The 18,400-nt window shown below is 39.0% G+C and overlaps 2 protein-coding genes and 1 pseudogene across 3 annotated transcripts; 2 read left to right on the top strand and 1 right to left on the bottom strand.

Annotated features, from left to right (window-relative positions):
• Positions 1-535: 535 nt before the first annotated feature.
• arpc2 (actin related protein 2/3 complex, subunit 2) lies at positions 536-8,690 on the top strand. Its single transcript, XM_026364217.1, has 10 exons — positions 536-753; positions 2,260-2,294; positions 3,058-3,170; positions 4,617-4,662; positions 4,926-5,112; positions 5,209-5,302; positions 6,257-6,383; positions 6,503-6,603; positions 7,267-7,367; positions 8,203-8,690. The coding sequence occupies exons 1-10, from the start codon at positions 680-682 to the stop codon at positions 8,222-8,224; spliced, it is 900 nt and encodes a 299-aa protein (XP_026220002.1). The 5' UTR covers positions 536-679; the 3' UTR covers positions 8,225-8,690.
• Positions 8,691-9,279: 589 nt separating this feature from the next.
• On the bottom strand, positions 9,280-12,133 carry LOC113164571 (keratin, type I cytoskeletal 18-like). 2 transcript variants are annotated; one of them, XM_026363923.1, is made up of 8 exons: positions 11,663-12,133; positions 11,477-11,559; positions 11,233-11,389; positions 10,984-11,145; positions 10,724-10,849; positions 10,035-10,261; positions 9,741-9,766; positions 9,280-9,629 (listed from the first exon to the last, which is right to left on the bottom strand). In XM_026363923.1, exons 1-8 carry the CDS (start codon positions 12,038-12,040, stop codon positions 9,577-9,579), a joined length of 1,212 nt encoding a protein of 403 aa, XP_026219708.1. In that variant the 5' UTR covers positions 12,041-12,133; the 3' UTR covers positions 9,280-9,576. The 2 variants fall into 2 exon arrangements, with proteins under 2 accessions (XP_026219708.1, XP_026219709.1); XM_026363924.1 differs by lacking the exon at positions 9,741-9,766 and having other exon boundaries at positions 9,542-9,629.
• A 195-nt stretch (positions 12,134-12,328) lies between these two features.
• On the top strand, positions 12,329-16,664 carry LOC113164570 (annotated as a pseudogene).
• The last annotated feature ends 1,736 nt before the right edge of the window (positions 16,665-18,400 follow it).

The raw sequence follows: 18,400 nt of genomic DNA, 5'->3' as shown, positions 1-18,400 counted from the left end.
ATTTATGTATTTATTTATTTAGTTCCACCCAGTCAGTCTCAAAAATCCATTCATGGAAGATGTAGTCAACTCAAATCTTTCACTTGAGTAAAGGTAGCAACAATAAATAGGCTACTGTAGTAGTGGTGAATAAAAAACTAAAATAAAAAAACACCAATTATGCATGGTTCATTTTTAAAGGGTATATTAAACAAGATAATATAAGCTGGTAATTACTTTATAAACGACTAAGTAGCTTGTTAATAAAGTCTTAACTTATCTTAATGTTTTTGTTGAATAGTACATTTTGTAATATTACTTTGAAAAGACAGATAATAGATAATATTAATATAATATTAGTTAGAGTTAAAAGTGCAATGACTATAGTGAAGCAGATGACTACAGTTATTAAAATGTAAACACTAAATTCAGTACTAGTAAAGTTAAATATTTGTGTTTGGCTACATTCCACCAACGCAGCATTGACATAACGAATTTATTACAGGCAAAACCGCGGCCATCCCTATTTTGAGGGGTCCTCAAAGTAAAATACGCGGAAGTGACAGGCGGAAGTAGCCTCGACGGAAGCGGTCTGGTCTGTCAAGGGAGGAAAAAATTTGCAGAATTTGACACAAAGAGGTTAATCCCACCAAATAGCACCTATCATTCCCCCTTTTCCTCGACATCAGCGTCCGCTGCGATGATCCTGTTAGAAATCAATAACCGTATCATAGAAGAGACGCTGACGTTGAAGTTCGACGGCGCATCTAACGGGTGAGAAATCATTGTTACACCTGGCTAGCATGCTAACACAGGCTAGCTTCCCATTTAGCATTTTACTAAAGGTGATGTTGCTTTTAATGATGCAGTGGCGGTTCGGATTCAACTAATAAACGTTTATAGGATTGCACATGTCAGTAAGGTAGTGTGATTAAGTATAAAAATGCAAAGAATCCCTGGTGATTTAGCTCCGTGCTGATTTACCGTGACTGGTTAAAGCTGGGGTGTGTCTGCACGGTCAGTGTTGTGACAAAAAGTGTAACCCAATGAATTTATCTCCGCTGACGGTTCTTCACAATCTGCAAAAAAATAAAAATAATAACGAATCAAATGTGTTATGCTTATTTCGCTTTTTATTGCCAGTCTGGCAAAAAAATAAGAAAAATAATTTTAAACGTTTGCGTAATAGCATAGCAATACAGCAGCTAGCTCAGCGCCGTATTGTGGATTTTTCTGATAACAACTTAAATTAACTGATATCAAACCATAAACATCTATTAATGACTCCGCTTAATATTCATCTAACGTTAACAACACTATTCCACTAGGATTTCCCCGGCCATTAAACACATTTCTAATGAGCTTTAGACTCAACAGCATAGCAAAACCTGCATGCCCGTCATTACCCACAGCATAATAACATGAAGTGGATTATTTGAAGGTTGGTGTTTACACCTAACAAAGGCCCTTAATTTGCTTTCGACGGCACTTCATACCAAGTTAAAAGCTACTTGTCAGCTAACTATGGCCCCTCTTTACGGCTTCCGCATTCCTGTAGTCGAGCTGAGTCAAGTCTGTGCACAGGTAGCTGCAGACCTGCACCTTAGAAGTGTTATTGTTGCTTTTCTTATTTAAAAAATAGAGGTTTGCTGGTTTAAACCAGACTATTGTTAGTCCGGTTCATTAAAGTAAAAAAAAAACAAAAAACAAATCATATTCATATGATTAAAAATATCATATTAAAATACTAATGTTTTGCACATTAAAGTTAATATCAGCAAACATGGGCTTAGCGAGAAAGTTGAAGATTTATGATATCTGATTATTAACTAGCTGATTATTACTTTGATATACTGTGTAATTGTTTGGTTTGTCAAAGGAATATGATATCACGGTTTAATAGAGCATAAAGTTGCCTATGCTCCTTTTTGTTTTCAATTAATTAATTTATTTATTTATGTAGTAAATAATAATACCTGTATATTATTATTATTATTATTATTATTATTATTATCACTGTTATTAAAAAAATCTATTAAAGTTTAAAATAGTGGCTGTTAAGTGTTGTTAACTGATTAATTGACTTATCATTTTAGTTTTACTTTAGAATTTCTGTCTATGGAACAGCCGCAGGGTTTGTGTCTAGAAGACAGCAGCAACACCTTGTTTAAATGAAGACATTTTGCAGAGACTAAGCTGTAAAACTGTATGTGAATGGTGAGCTTGACATTATTTATGTAAGTTCCTTATTCATATCTTATTTTTGTTTTGTGTTTGCAGAACCAAACCAGAGGCCGTTGATGTGACATTTGCAGGTAAGATTGCTTGGCAACCTATGTAGCAGTTGGCTTTATACTTTATGTAGTCTTACCACCTGTTGCTTACCAGCAATTATTGCTTTACAAATTTCAACAATAGTGTGTTGGCTTCAGTTAAGAAGCCAACACACTATACTAATAGTTGTTTTGTGCCCAGTTTATTTTAGATCAGTAAGTTGAAAACACATATGTGCACATTGTGACCATATAACCCAAGATTATTCGTTATTTGTTTAAAATTAGTAGTTAACATATGTTTTGACAGCTGAGTAGTTCAACAAAATGAAAATTATACCTGCATCACAGCTGTTGCAGGGGTATCCTGTGTTTTCATACAGTGGGCTAAAGTATATAGGACAGTGTCCAAACGTGTTGTTGGAGAACCTGTGGAGAGAGGCGTCAACTCTTGTGGTCTGGGGCAACCACTCCGTATTCTCTCATGAGAAAATGGTCTTTGTGCTTGATCAATAACGAAATAAACAGATTGTGAGCTAAAGAATGATTGCTTCTGTTGTCTGCTGTCATCATACAGTTAATGCCCTGTTGTGCAAGTAGCCTGTTGCACATGTTCACCCCTGCCAGTAATTACAATTTGATTACACAGTTAGCATCTCACATGTGAAATTCACTCAAATATTCTTGTGATCTGGCATGAATTTAAGTCAGTAGCTAATTGCCTAGTGTGCCAAGTTGTCAGACATAAAAGAACTTGTAGTCATTAATTATCTGCAGGCTTTAATTCTGTTCAACTCTGGTACAGATTTCGATGGCGTCTTGTACCACATCTCCAACCCCAATGGGGACAAGACCAAAGTGATGGTCAGCATCTCCCTGAAGTTCTACAAAGAGCTGCAGGAGCATGGAGCTGACGAGGTATAACACATACAGGCACAAAGAGAGACAAGGGAGCAACATAAACAAGAGGACTGGAAAATATGTCTCTGTACCTGCCCAGACAGAAGCGGGGCTTCAACATTAGTCAGTTCAGAGTTGTTTCAAATTCAAAAAACAATTTTCACATCCTGCAGATGTTTAAAATTTACCCCAGGCTGTCTGCAAGTCATAAGAAGGTCTCAAAATGTTTCAAATTATGGTTTCTACAGTGTCTTGGTCTGTGTTTTAAGTTTGAGCTTTTATAATACGGTTGTGCCTTTCTGACGCTCTTTTTTCATCCAGTGTACAAATAGTCTGGGCGTGCCAAAGATTTCCGAGAGGTTTCCTTGTGTGTTTTTGATCTCAGCCAAGTTATTCTGCTGAGCTGCAGGTGGGCTGTTTGAACCTGCATACCAATCACTGCAAAACAATGAAAACACTGTCACTAATTTATCAATGCAGGAATGCATTAAACTTGTCATATGTATGTTATTAATGCCCATCTGATATCATAAAACATCCAAAAAAGAGGAATGAGGTCATGATTGCTGTCTACATGCACACACCTCTACCACAAGTGCTCTGTTGCCATGTAAGGAAGAAAGCAGCTGCTGAGGCTTCTGCTAGAAACAGGAAGTGAGGCTGTGTGACTCACACCAGGCGAGGAAGTGCTGACTGCGAGCAGCAGTTACTGTGTATGAATATGTTGGCTTCTGTCCAGCATGTTCTCCACTTGTTCGCTAAAACTCAAGAGCAGAAGAATTAATGAATGGTTCAGCAGTGTCGCTTTCAGTTATTCTTTCACTGAAAAGCAGTCAGAGGAGTTGATTAGTCAAAGGGCCGATTTGTTCTCACACATTCTTCTCTTTTCTTTACTTGATATATTTAGCTTTGATTAAAATGAGGAAGGACAGAGCAGTATAAGACACCACTTGTTGGCCTAGTTAAGTTTGAATGTTATACTCCTGCTAACTTTAATTCCATTCATTCCAAAATGACAAGTATTCATTAGGGAGGACGACCCATTGTGGAGTGAACCCCTTCATTTACCTCCTGAAGACACACATCCCCTTCCTGCTGTTAGCTCTGTGTTGTGCAGCATTGTTTAGAAGTGTCCTTCCCTGCTTTTATTGGGCTTTACATCTTTCTACTCTCTTAAACCACTTAATTAGTCTTAGAAGATTCCCAAAATCATCTATGTTTTTAACACAAGGGACATTTTCTCTTATTTCTTGATCAAAGTTCTGACATCAGAGCCTCTTTAAAGGTTCCAAGCCATCATGCAAAGTCTTCTGTTGTCTTGAATTAGATTTTCTCTGATGCAAGAGCTTGCATTTAAGTTAGTATTGTTTCTTCTTTTCCACTGTTTTGTTTGTATTCTTTGACATGTTCATTTAAAACTAGAGAAAAGTGACACAAATAAAGGTTTTTGTTTTTTTTTTTCAGCTGCTCAAGAGGGTCTATGGGAATTTCCTGGTCTCTCCAGAACCTGGTAAGTTGCTTTTAGAAATTATATATATAATATACATAAACAATATATATTGTAGTTTGAGACTATTAGACAGTTTCAAACTAGTGTCAAATCAGATCACATTTTACACGTTTTAAAGCCTTAAACGTGCTACGTAGTGGTGTTAAATGTCAACTTTGTTTCTCACGCCTTGAACATTTATTTGTGGTAACTGAAGTGTTCCTTTATTAAACTGTGAAATTAACAGGGACGACTGACTAAGAGGTGTTATATTGTTTTCTCAGGCTACAATGTGTCCCTCCTCTACGACCTGGACGCACTACCAGCCAACAAAGACGAGGTTGTCCACCAGGCAGGGATGCTCAAGAGGAACTGCTTCGCCTCAGTGTTCGAAAAGTACTTCAAGTTCCAGGAAGAGGGCAAAGAGGGCGAGAAGAGGGCCGTGGTCCACTACAGAGACGATGAGTCCATGTATGTGGGAGAGAGTTTGAAGACATTTCATTGACATTGTTCATATTTTAAGTGGTTTAAACTCAACTTCTAAGCGTTGTTTCCTCGTCTCCTCAGGTATTTGGAGGCCAAGAAAGACAGAGTGACGGTGGTGTTCAGCACGGTGTTCAAAGACGACGACGACGTCATCATCGGCAAAGTCTTCATGCAGGTGAGTGAAGTCACATGTTCAGTAATTAATTTTTTAAACAGTTCACATAGACAAATATTTTTTTAATCCTCCGGCCTCAGCGCAAGAATTCCACTTAAAGGCAGTTGAGACATCACACAGAACAGGTTTTTGTCATTCATGCTACACACACGTGTTTTGTGTGTGTGCATACTTGCTTAATAGTACACTTAATTCATTCTGGAAAATGTGAACCCACAACATATTCAGCACGTTGCTGAACTAATTCAGAGCAGGCGAGTAAGGGGGAAAAAGCAGTAGTGTTAGCGTTTGAGCTGTAATAAAATCACTTGGTGAAAGAAGTTTTATCCAAACGGTGGTAAAATGGCTGCTAGACGACGATAACTCTACTTCTTTCTATTCAGCCAAGTAAATAGGCAGTATTCCCTGTAAACAAACCACTAACTCAACATTAGCGTTTAGGCTATTTATCTAGTGTGACTACACAGCCAGCAATGAGTGTAGTTGTGTTGAAGTAAAGTTTAAACCTTCTCAGGATGAGATCATATGTTTTTTCTGGTACTTTCTTTTCAGTTGTGCCAGATGCCCCTGCTAAATCTATAAATGTAGCTTTAGCATGTAGCTAGAACACAGTTAATATAATAAAGTGCGTCACTTTTACCTAAAAGTATTTGAAGTCTGCTTTTCCAATTGTAATTTATTTCTGTTAGCTAGTTAGCGTAGCTGACCTTCTAAGCTTAAATGTGTCAAAGCAGACTGTAGCTAACTAAATAAGCTAACTACAGAAGCTAACATTCCCTAGCATAGCTTAATTGAACAGTTGCTATTAAGCTAGTTGTTTGTTTAAGCTGACACCTACAAAATATATGTTGTTATTTTTTTCCTGATTCTCTTAATATTGAGGATTTTTTAATTAAAATGAGTATAGACAAAATCATCCGATGGTGTAACTGTACACTTATTGTCTGTGTTTAGGAGTTCAAAGAGGGGCGGCGAGCCAGCCACACGGCCCCTCAGGTGCTGTTCAGCCACAGGGAGCCTCCTCTGGAGCTGAAGGACACAGACGCCGCAGTCGGGGACAACATCGGATACATCACCTTCGGTCAGCATGTTAAAACATGGATCAGTGCTCTTTTCATGCACCTATACTAGTTACACAAGTAATTTACCAATATAATATTTTCTTTAAGTATATTTTGTCTCTGTTTTGACTCTTTTCAGTCCTGTTCCCTCGTCACACCAATGCCAATGCCAGAGACAACACCATCAACCTCATCCACACCTTCAGGGACTATCTGCACTACCACATAAAGTGCTCCAAGGTGCGTTCAGCCTAATGTTATGGGAGTTTTCTGAAGCGTTGTGTGGTTGTGATTTAGGTTTGTTTTTTTGTTGACTTGTTAACGCTTCAAAATTAAGCTTATTATTAAGATTTTACTTAATACAATAGTTAAAGACACTTTTTAATGAACCTCTGAAGCCTAGTTCCCCATTAGTCACATGTCTAAAACCGTCTATACTCAGTAACTTCTCAGACAGCTTCTTCCCTGCAATTGCAGAACAGGAACAAACCACCATGAACATTGTAATTTATTTTTATCAGTATTTAAATGACCCCATTTTAAATAATGACTATATAATGAATATTAACTTAATGCCTTAGGTGAGATCAGACTAAGGCCCTACCTGATGTCATCCTGCTTTGCTGCTCTCAGTCATCATACAGGTTTTAAGGGTTGTGTGTGTGCCTTTGTGTAAATATGCGAGCCTTTGTGTAAATATGTCTTACCGATTCATAGTAATATAAAGTGATAACTCTTGTCTGTGTCTCGGCTGCACCTGACACAGAGTTAACAGAGTTGAACAGGATGTCTATGTTATGCTACAGTGACACTGGAAACAAACAAAGTATCTTATTAGATAAAAGATAATATTATGTTTTAGTGGTTTACACCATTAAAACTGTGGTTGTGTCTCTTCTACAGGCCTACATTCACACACGTATGAGGGCCAAGACGTCAGACTTCCTCAAGGTGCTGAACCGTGCCCGGCCTGATGCTGAGAAGAAAGAGATGAAGACCATCTCGTAAGTGGCCGCCTCCTGTTAAAAGTCACCTTTTCTTATCTGTCGCTCTGTATCTTTGTATGTTTGCCCCTATTGTTTTTTTTTTTTGAGTCAGAAAGGATTTTTTACAGCTCTCCACCTTCATTAAACCTCCTAAAAGCCACAAATGCGCAGTTTTTCACCTAGTAGCTCTTAAAAATTGCGTAATGTATCATCTCAACACAGAGTCTTTGTTCTGATATTAATGTGTAACTGTAATAAAAAGTAAATCCCAGGGTTAAAAAAAGGGTTAAACCTGTCCCCACAAACATGTTTGGCAATGAGCTACAAAACAAACAAGTACAGTCAGGAAAGAAATGATCAGAAACCCAGAACTGGAAGAGCAGATTAAATTAACCTTAACTATTCAATGCATTACAGGTGTCACAAATCTATGCAAGTAAATATATACCAAGCTTTCGTTTTCACTTCAAAAGAAACGTTTGTTGTTTTTGGAGTTATGCCCATATGCTGTTCTGCATTTACACAGTGTCTGTAGCTGTGTACTAAATATAAAGCTGAAGCTAGCGGGCTGTTAGCGTAGTGTACGCTCTGGAACAGGGGAAAACTGTGCTGATCTAGCCAGGTTCTGTCCACAGGTGATAGAATTCACCTAAAAGCACCTGTGATGCTGCTAAATTAACGCTTTGTGTGTTATATAGCTTAGCCGACAGGTTGCTATAGCTTACTAGTTATTGTGCGGATTGATTACAGTGGTTTCGAGCTTGTCACATTGCAGCATATCATTGTGGGAGGTGTGCCTGTTGCGTGAATAACAAAAACCTGTTCTGTGTGATGTCTTTTTATTTCCTTTCAGTGGAAAGACCTTCTCCCGCTGAGGCCGGCCCCAGTCAGAGAAATCTAAACCCCCATGGACACGCCTAAACGCAACACACTGAGACTCAACGCCACATAAGACAGGACTTCAGGATGCCTCTAAATGCCCCTGCCCAGCCCCCGAAAAACATGTCAAGTCTTTGTTCTTTTTCTTTTCTTTTTTTTTTATGAATAATAATGTTGGCTGTACTTAGGGAAAGCCAAAGTCATGATAAACAGAAAAAAGGGCATTCCTTGCTTTGCATAGTTAAAGAGAATTATTAGTCCTATATAAATATATATATGAAAAAAAATAAATTTTTGATACGATATCTTTTACTCCATTTGGTACTCTTGCTTGCCCGTCAACCCTCAACATGCAATATCCGTATACTGGATAACTTCAATCCTCCCTCCTTCCCTCTCTGTGCTTTCATGTCATCTGTACCATTGTCATTTGAAAAAAATAAATCACTCTTACAAAAATCACATCTCTCTGGTAGTGATGTATTACAAAATATTTTTATTCTTATTCATTTATTGATCAAGAAACAGAGTTTATTTCCAAAGCTTCCTAAAATAGGTTTCCTGTTATGTATTTGCAGATTACATCTACACTTCCTCCTGTTCACTCTTTTTGACTTTGGAAGGTTTACATGTTCCTGTGTGTATTTAAAGATCTTTGAGTTCATCACATCTCTTCATATACATTTACATAAACTAAAAGATGTCCCAAACGGCTGTTTTTAAGGTGTTGGGCAAACTGCAAAAAGTTCATCTCATTCATTAGAAATTGTAAATATCAGCCATTAATTTCTGTTGAATCTAATTTAGCAGTTTATTGATTAATAGAAATAATTTGATAATGTTTCTTAAACAAAAGTTTTAAACATCTAGTGATTACTTTGAGTGTGGTTGGCAAGATTCAACATGGTGTTAATCATAATATCACTCATATTTTATTTTACCAACACTGTGCTTTGTGATATTATGTAAATAAAATAAAATTTTATAACTAAATAAGTATAAAAATATGTTCACACCTAATGTGTTTATGAAGAATGACTCAATGAAACACTGCAGGTTGATTTGATTTGCAAATCAAATTAATTTATTTACTGACAGCTGAGGCAAATGCACCATAACCATCTCACAGTAGGTTTACAGGCTTGGCAGCAACAGTATGACACCAATTAATGTGATTTTGACTGAAGGACAGAAAAGACCAGCAGATAAAAGCTTTGACACACCAGGATTTGGTCACTTCACCCTCATTATTGAACTTTTCATCTTTATTCTCAGAAGAGTAGTAAGAGGAGTGTGAACCCTTTGACTAATGAAGAGGTTTTAGCAGAGGGGTCTTGTCAGGGGCTCTTCATTCTATCACGTGTTCCAGCTTGAACCCCTGGTGTTCAGGCTTTTGCTCATCTACAAACAAAAAGAAAAAGTAGCTCACAAATATGATTTTACAGTATTGAAGCACACTCAACAACAACTGTGTTTTTTTGTGATGTTCTGTTTTATGGATTGGGAAACTACCTTTCACTGCATCTGAGAGCGCCAAGCTGTCAGGGAAGAAGAGTTTTAGTAGTTTAGTGAGAAGACGCCATAGTTGGGAGCTGATTAGCTTAGCTTAGCATCAAGATTGAAAACAGAGGGAACAGTCAGACTAAACCCCAATGCAGCCACAACTTGTTTTTTAATGTAGGTTAAACGCCTGATGTGCTGTATTTTCATATTTTTCATGTAACTCTAGTTAACAAAGTAAATTAGTGTATTAAGAAGTTTTATTTATGTATTCATGGTTTTATTCAGAGATGTGATCATCCTCACCTGATTTCCGGCATGATGCTTTTCATCAGGTCGTCGTACTTTCTGAGTTCGGCCTCCAGCTTCATCTTCACACTCACCAGCTCATTGTTGATGTGCACCTGGTGCTCCACCTGTGACCTCACCCTTTTCAATTCAGCCTCCAGGTTCATTATAGTCTGGTTGATGGGGAACAGTTGTTGATCGTACTCCAGTTTGGTGTTCTTTAGGTTTACCTCCAGGTTTTGGATCTGATAGGAATGAATAATAATAATAATAATAATAAATTAATTGACGTCATTTAGGCTTCTCATTCTTTTTACAAATATCTAAATCGTTTCATGTTTGTCACTGGATAGCCATGACCCTTTGCATTATCAGATCCAGGTGACACTACAGTGACAGGTCAAGAGTTTGCCTCTAAACTAGCAGCTTTGAGGTATAATGACAGGGCAGTCAGGAATGTTTGTGAAAAGGACAGGTATGCTGTACTCATGTGGGTGGTTATACGCTCCTGACATGACAAAGAAACTATTTTAAAAGCGATTTTGTTCTATAAACCTCCCAGAGGAGACATGTAAAAACTTATCTTTTGCGAATGAGCTCACTCGTCAAGTCTGTGGCTCTTCCTGTTTGTCTGTGATAAGCATTTCTCGATGACTTCACATTGTACTGTTTTCACACTACAAGTTCAAAGGCTTTTTTTTAATTACCGTTCTGTGCATGCTCGTAATCATAATTTCCAACGTTTGTTTCTCTTTGAGCTTTTCCTTGAGCTCCGTCTTTCCATAATTCGTGGCTTCAATGTTTTGGGCGTCTGCCTCCTTGATGTTGTCAAACTAGAAAGGCAAAGAACAAGATTAAAACAGTGACATGAACAGAAGACATAATACAGATGCAATGCATGAAAGAGAAGAAAGAAAACTATATCACAAAGGAGTCATGTAAAACTTGGATGACACCCTGCAGGTACCTTGCTCTGGTACCATTCCTCTGCTTCCTTCCTGTTCTTCTCGCCTAATTTTTCATACTGTTTTCGGATCTTGCTGATAATCTCAGACAGGTTGGAATTCTGGGATACCAACTCCACCTCCACCTTGGACTCCTTGATCTTGTCACACAGGTCATCCACCATCTGCAAGAGTCACAGTTAAAGGTTTAGCTCCGATTTCCCACAGTACCATTGTGTCGATGAAGCTCATGAGTTGGTTTCCAGCCTCACATCCTTGTGTTCCTTCTCAAGGCGATCAATCTCGTCCTTCACCAATTCAATCTCTTTCTTCATGTTCTCCTGGGTTAGCTTGGTGTCCTCCATGACCTTATTCAGATCCTCCAGTTCTCTTTCTAATGCCGTACGTGCATTTTTCTCATCCTGGAGCCTGCAAACAGGAGGAGGAACCCAACACCACTGACAGTAAATGCATCAGTGCAACCAGAGCTATTATTGTAGTTTTTTATTTACTCACTTGTTCTTCAAGTCGTCATTGGCCATTTTGGTGTTGTCATTCTCAAGCAGCAGCTTGGCACTGTCCATGGCAATATCTTTGATCTGACATAGGATAAGTGCAGGTATAAATGTGCAGGTCATGCAGTGGGAATAACAAAAAAATAAATAAATAAATAAACAAAAACAAGTAAATCTGATGACCAACCTTCTCTCTGAGTTCATCCAGGGGTTTCTGGACCTCATCCCAGTCTCTTCCCTCGGGTTTTTCCCTCTTTGCTAAAATGTCATCAATCTGTTTCTCCAGATCGTCGTTCTCCGCCTGCAGCTCATTCACCTTGCCCAGGTAATCCTGCAGCCGCTTGTTCAGACCCCGCAGAGTCTGCTTGTCGTCTGCGGGAGCGACAGGAGCGGGAGGAGCGGGAGGAGCGGCCTGGGTCACTGGAGCGGCGGCTGGGGCGGGAGCGGAGTCTCTTTCGGTCTCGTTGCGCAGCACGTTACGCAGCCCGTCCAGGGTCGTCACGGATGCTCTGGAGCCCCTTCCCCCGGCTCCACCATACATGCTGGCGGCGGTGTTTGAAGGCATGGTTCCAGCTGAGTGGGATGGTGCTGATTATGACGGGCAGTGTTTCAGGTTGGAGAATCACCTGGTGGATGTCCAGGATGCGCGAGGTCTTTATACCCGCTCTTTACGCACGAATCCGCCCAAACGATGCCATTGGCTCCTGGTGCCCAACACCAACCCTGGACAAACTGGAAAAAGTGTCGATATTCCGGAATTTCATGTTAGTTGTTTCTTTTTAAGCTTTGATATTCCACTTGTCTTCTTTTGATTGGACGCATGCGGAGTTTTAGGGAGGTCCTGGGTGGTCCTTATCCACCTTAAAAGCAGGTGATCTGCAGGTTTGCAGGTGCCTTCACAGCTCACCTGCCCGGCTTGTCGACTTGTTGTCACTTCCAAAAGCTTCAACATGTCTAAACCAGGAGGTTTCAGCAGCCAGTCCATGACCCCGGGTAGTTCAGGACCAGCCAAGAGCCTCCCGACCAGCAAAGTCGACACGACGGGCAAATCCAGAGAGAAGGACGACATGATTGGACTGAATGACAAGTTCGTCCAGCTGATTGACAAGGTGGGTTTGTTTTATCTGCAAGAGGTTCATTAAATAGTTCGTAATAATATAAATAACAAGAACTGTTTCTTTATACATTAACATATTTTTTAAAAAGAAAATAATTTCTTTTTCTTTTCTTAAGGATTAAAACAAGAATAATCCCCTGTTCATGATACAAATAATACAGTTTGTATTCACGTCATGTTAGAAAAAGAAATTTGTTATTTAAATGATGATGTTGCAGTTCGTTAATAATAAAAAAAAATCAACTTATCATTAACACATCACTCTCTAAGAAATGACATGTTTTACAGTGACGCAACACAATCACAGACTATAAAGTATAAGTGTTTTAGCCTATAACATAAATACGTTTTTATTAATAATTATGAATTTAGTTTTGATGTATTTGTTTTGGTGTCAGGTTATTTAATTTAACACAAATCGTTAATGCATTTATTTTATAATTATTGGTATTTAAAAGTTGTCATCAAACAAATAAGGTCGATTCAAGTTTACAGTTAAATTCCAGTCCTTTGTTAAAGACACGGTTTGTTAAACGCTGTGTTGTAATTAAATCTGTGACCTGAGGACACAGAAAGTGTTTTCTTTCAATGAGCTTCCGGAAGGTTGTTGGAGCTGCACAGGATGCCACCTTGTGGAAAATGAGAAAAGTGAAAGACTGCATGTAGAGGAAGTGGTGCTTTTTAAATAAACTGGGTGAAATAAACCAGATGTAATGGGATTTGATATAAAGAATTGAATTATGATAATGGATTTATCTGCAGCTAATACCTCTCTACATATGACATATCTCTGCATTTACAGCACAAACTGCTTTTAAATGACTAATTAATCTAATCTAATTAATCTAATTACAGCAGGCCTTTTTCGATAGCACTTTCCTTTGATGTTGCTTCTTCTTGACTTAGATTTTGTTTGCTTGCCTTGTTCATCACTTGTAAGTCGCTTTGGATAAAAGCCTGCTAAATGACTAAATGTAAAAGTAAATGTAAATGCATTAGTTGTACTATGTCTCTTCCTTTGTCAGGTGAAACACCTGGAGGATGAGAAGCAAAAGCTCAACACTAAGCTGAAGATCCTCAAGGAGCACGAGAACTACAAGGGGAAAGTCGACGAACTTCTGCAGCAGGAGAAGAACGCGCTGGAGCAGCAGATCGAGGACTCGCTCCGCGACCAAGATAAGCTGAAGGCTGACCTGCTCAACAACATCGAGGAGAAAGAGGACACAAAGAAGAGGTTAGACAATCACAGTGTTGCTGACTTTGTAGTTCACACCAAATCTCAATCAGTTTTGTCCTTTGGCTGCATGAATGGAAGATATATCCCATTTCAGTGGCAAACACAGAACATGTCCAGGTAATTAATTTATATTTTCAATGTGTTTTAGGTATGAAGACGAGATAAAGAAGAAAGAAGATCTGGAGAAAGACTTTGTCCTCGCCAAAAAGGTGCTTGTTAAAATTTAACTGCTTATTTAGCAGTTTATACATGGAGCTGAGTTTCAAAGACATAAATCTACTGTTGTGCTGTATTTGAAAGCTTTTGAAGGCCTGTGTGTGTATAATGTGTGTTACAGGAAGTAGATGACGGCCACTTGAATTCAGTAGCGTTGGCTGTGGAGCTGGAGGACCTGGTAAAAAAGCTGCGCTTCCTTAGGGATGGCTTTGATGAGGTACAGTAATGATGTGCTCAACACTTACATGTAAAAATACAGTTCACATATTCATGTTTATGAAGGTATAAACATGCCTTTCATGCCTTTGTCCATTTCATGCCTGTCCATGAAATGGACAAAGCAACATTCAACACCATATTGTCTTCCTGTCTCCTGCTCCCTACAGGAGATCAAGGAGCTGGAGTCACAGATCCAGAACAAGGAAAGTGGTCCTACAAGACAACAGCAAGCGGTCTCTGGACATGGACGACATTATTGACAGTGTCAAGAATCAGTACGCCAACATGGCTGCTCGCTCTAGGCAGGAAACCGAGCTCTGGCACCAGAGAAAGGTGAGGAGGATAACAGCCAAAAAAAAGTGGAACTATTTCTGTACATAAGCTATAAGCTAATGTGAGTTCAGCTCATCGGATTCTTCATTAGAAGCAGTTTTAAGTTTCTGAAGCTAAACCTAAACTGCAGTTTCAACATGAAATCTGTATTGAGAAAGTGAAACAGAGATAGTTTACACTTTGTTTGGCCTCAGTTTCATTCACATGTTGCTCTTTTCCCACATTCCACCCCGATAGATGGACGACATGGTCACCAAAGTCGAGAAGCACGAGCAGGATCTGCGTGATGTAAAGAGGGACATCTCAGACACGGTGCGCATTGTGCAGAGGCTCAACGGGGACCTGGACGCTCTCAGAAGAAAGGTTGGGACGACTGAGATTCACACCGGCAGAGCTCAGCCACAGATACTGTTCATCCGACCGGCTAGTAATTTTCTTGTTTTCTCACTGTTTCCCTGCAGGAAGAGTCTCTGAAGAACGACATCAGTGTCGCCAGGAAAGATGGTGATAACAACATAGAGAGGGCTCGGAACGACATCAACCAGTTGGAGAATGCACTGAGACAGGCCAAGCAAGACTTGGCTGGACAGATCCGTGAACACCAAGAGCTGATGAACCTCAAGTTGGCCATGGACATGGAGATCAACACCTACCGCAGGCTGCTGGAGGGCGAGGAGGAGAGGTATGTGAGCATATTAATTCTGGATGCAGTGTATTCATTAATGTTGCTGTTCATTAAAATTAAACATGATGCATTAACATTTGTACTAACAACTGTCTCTCGTCCATTGCTGTGAAGATTCAATAACTACATGCGGCACCCAGGTGAGAACCATTCTTTTCTGAAACAATAAATGTAGAAAATCACTAACTTCAGTAGACGTACACAAGCAAGATAGAAAGTGGAGGCAAAACATGTTTATTATAACCATAAATCAACTTTAATTTATAATAAAAATCTAAATTCAAAAGAATCATACATACCAATTGACAGAATTCTAATGATCTATTCATTGCATCCCACTAAAATCAACACTCTCTTTCGCTCAGATTACTAAAAACAAACCAACCAATCCAAGTCCTTACTTGCATGCAGACGTTCACCTGTCAGAGAAGCAGCACCTGCCATCGAAGCCAGAGAAGCCAAAAGCCCCAGAGCCCACCAGTGTCCAGCCAGCCGCCATTATCCCAGCAGACACCGTTAGTCCAGCAGTGAAGCCCGACTCCAAGAAACGCCTGCTGATTCGGGTGGAAGTGGAATTAGGCAGAGTCGTGTCCCAAAGGTCCTATTACACTGAAGAGGACCTGTGACTATCCATCAATCATGTGTCTGAAGCATTCGATTATATCCAGTAAATGTGAATCCCACAAATTAAGTTAAATTAAATTAAGTTAAACAACTGAATCACTGTGAAACTAACTCTTAATATAACGTTTAATCTCTGTGCTTGTGTGCTTTATAAAAAGATGAACAAACTAACAGCAGCTTTCTGACAGCTGAACGATTTTCCTTGAACCCGTGATTGAAGTTGGAGACATTTAGTTTTTGTCAAGCAGGTTTTCTTATCTTTGTTTGCAGAGAGCTGTGGTGTTTCTGGTACAGTATTTAGTTTTTTGTCTGCTTTCTTGCAGTTGTTCTCCAACCTCCTTTAAAGTTAAATAGGATATCTTTGGTATCAAGCAGATGTTTTGAGGATTGTGTATGACCTGTCGATCCACAGCAGAAAGGAAATACACTAAGATATCTTTTTTCCTAGAATCACAAGAGGTCACAATAAGAGGAAGCAAGAGTGGATTTTGGGTAGCAACTGTGTGCTTGGAATATTCTTTTCATGACAAAACACATAATGAACCTCTGTGTTTTGGTGGTGCTATTTGTCCTGCTTCTTTACAACATGTGGCAACGGGAGGTGGTTGTTTTAAAGCTTGAAATTTCTTGAACTTTGGAATTGTTCTCCTTTTCTTGCAAATATGTGCACGTTTGTATATCAGCGATGTCAACGTCACATTGTCAGGGTGACAAAGTATTTTCAACAGAATTCAATAAATAAAGCAACATGAACAATATTCCTGCTCCTTTTCTTGTGACACAGACTCACATAAATACATACAAATATGTAGACATTTAAAGAAATACACTTGATTGATACTGCTCTCATATCTGTACAGTAAATATGTAGCTACTACAATACCCAGCTATTTTAGCTTAGCATCAAGCGCACAGATGGTGTAATCAGAGGTGGTAAGTAACCAAGTACATTTACTCAACTACTGCAATTTGAGGTACTTAAACTTTACTGGGCCATTTACTTTTACTCCCCACATTCTTAATTGTTATTAGTTATTTTGTATGATTAGATTCTTATAATAATCATTTATTAACCTCCTGTCACTATAAAGTGGTAAAAATCAGCTTCACCTTTATAAACTGCTCTTGATGTTTCACAGTCTGTAGGTAAAAACTAATTTTAGTCATAATTTTGAGAACTTTTGAACTAGATTTCTACATTTATGTTATCAACAGCATCAAATTCACATTGTTTTCTCAGTGGGGTACTCTGACTTTTGATATTGAAAGCGTGTACTTCAGTACTTTTACTTGAATAGAAAGATTAAAAGGTACTTTCTCAGGGCAGGTACCCGCATTTTTACTTAAGCACTGAGTTTTTGTAGATGATACACCACTGGGTGTAAATCCACGTTCTTTCTTGCTTGGAACTCTACTTTCTTCACTGTAGCTTGGGACCCATGTGGCGCCCTCCGCTGGTGAAACCTAACTTGTTGAGACACACACTATCCATTCCCATCTGTGATGCTCTCGTATAGTGTCACCATGTCTATCAATCTTATTGTCAATGTCTGACATAGATTTGTCTGTGAAATACTTTGTACTCAGGTAAAAGTGCACATACCAGTGACAACACAGTAAGTGCTGACAATGGGATACATATCTCATAATTATGAGGTAGTCATAATTGTGATATACAGATGTCATAATTATTACTTACTATCTAATAATTATAATTTACGATCTCATAGCTATGAAGTCCAGTCTCCACTATGTTCCACAGAATCTCCTCTACTTCTATTCTACAAACACAGCGTGTATTTTTGCTCAGTCATTAGCAGAGAAGCAGGAGCCCGACAGTCTCATCCTGTCTTCGTTTTTTTCCCTCCTCGTTCTCCTCTCCCGGTTCCCCTCTATCTTCCTGACACATGAGTACATAATATTCCGATGTGGAAAACATACTGGAGCGTTACTTAACGAGGAAACACAGCCAACACTCGTACAGGTGTTGAACCCTGTGTACCGTGACCCAGTGATGATATCCCATTTCTCCTAATGTCCCCTAACAGTTGAGACCTTGTTTGCTCTTTATTTAATTACATATTGCTCTGCTTCCTCAGGTCACCTTTACTTGTTGTCTCTTTTCCACCCACATACCGTACACTGATTGTGGAAACAAATCAATTCTCAATTAATCAAATCGGGTCACTTTTCCAGTAAAGAGATCTTTATACGAACTTTTAGTCTTTGAATACAAATATTTAGAAGAAGCACTTTTCTCTGAACTCATAATCTTTCCATGTCTTGAAGATGTATTACAGACTGTGGGAGCATCCTTCTCCCCTCTCCAGTTTGCATACCAGTATATAGATAAACACTAGCAAGGGAAGGGAAGTAGGAGTACACGTTGCTGCGAGTGGGGGTGACAGATGGAGAAAATCTACGACTGGTTAAACTGATCTGGACCAGGCAACACAAAGAGATATTCAAATATACAGAGTGACTTTAAGCTACA

This window comes from Anabas testudineus, chromosome 2 (genome assembly GCF_900324465.2).
Source record: "Anabas testudineus chromosome 2, fAnaTes1.2, whole genome shotgun sequence".
NCBI classification, from domain to species: domain Eukaryota; kingdom Metazoa; phylum Chordata; class Actinopteri; order Anabantiformes; family Anabantidae; genus Anabas; species Anabas testudineus.
The sequence above is the reverse complement of the archived record's forward strand: the minus strand, read 5'-3'. Positions and strand labels throughout refer to the sequence as shown.

Bases quoted from the DNA above. Each gene is read 5' to 3' on its own strand.
- arpc2 (XM_026364217.1), top strand. From the start codon at position 680: ATGATCCTGTTAGAAATCAATAACCGTATCATAGAAGAGACGCTGACG. The intron at 5,303-6,256 runs GTGAGTGAAGTC...GTCTGTGTTTAG, and splicing joins TCGGCAAAGTCTTCATGCAG to GAGTTCAAAGAGGGGCGGCG. The intron at 6,604-7,266 runs GTGCGTTCAGCC...TCTCTTCTACAG, and splicing joins ACCACATAAAGTGCTCCAAG to GCCTACATTCACACACGTAT.
- LOC113164571 (XM_026363923.1), bottom strand. From the start codon at position 12,040: ATGCCTTCAAACACCGCCGCCAGCATGTATGGTGGAGCCGGGGGAAGG. The intron at 10,262-10,723 runs GTAATTAAAAAA...CATTCCTATCAG, and splicing joins TTACGAGCATGCACAGAACG to ATCCAAAACCTGGAGGTAAA. The intron at 9,630-9,740 runs GTAGTTTCCCAA...TTTTGTTTGTAG, and splicing joins GCTCTCAGATGCAGTGAAAG to ATGAGCAAAAGCCTGAACAC.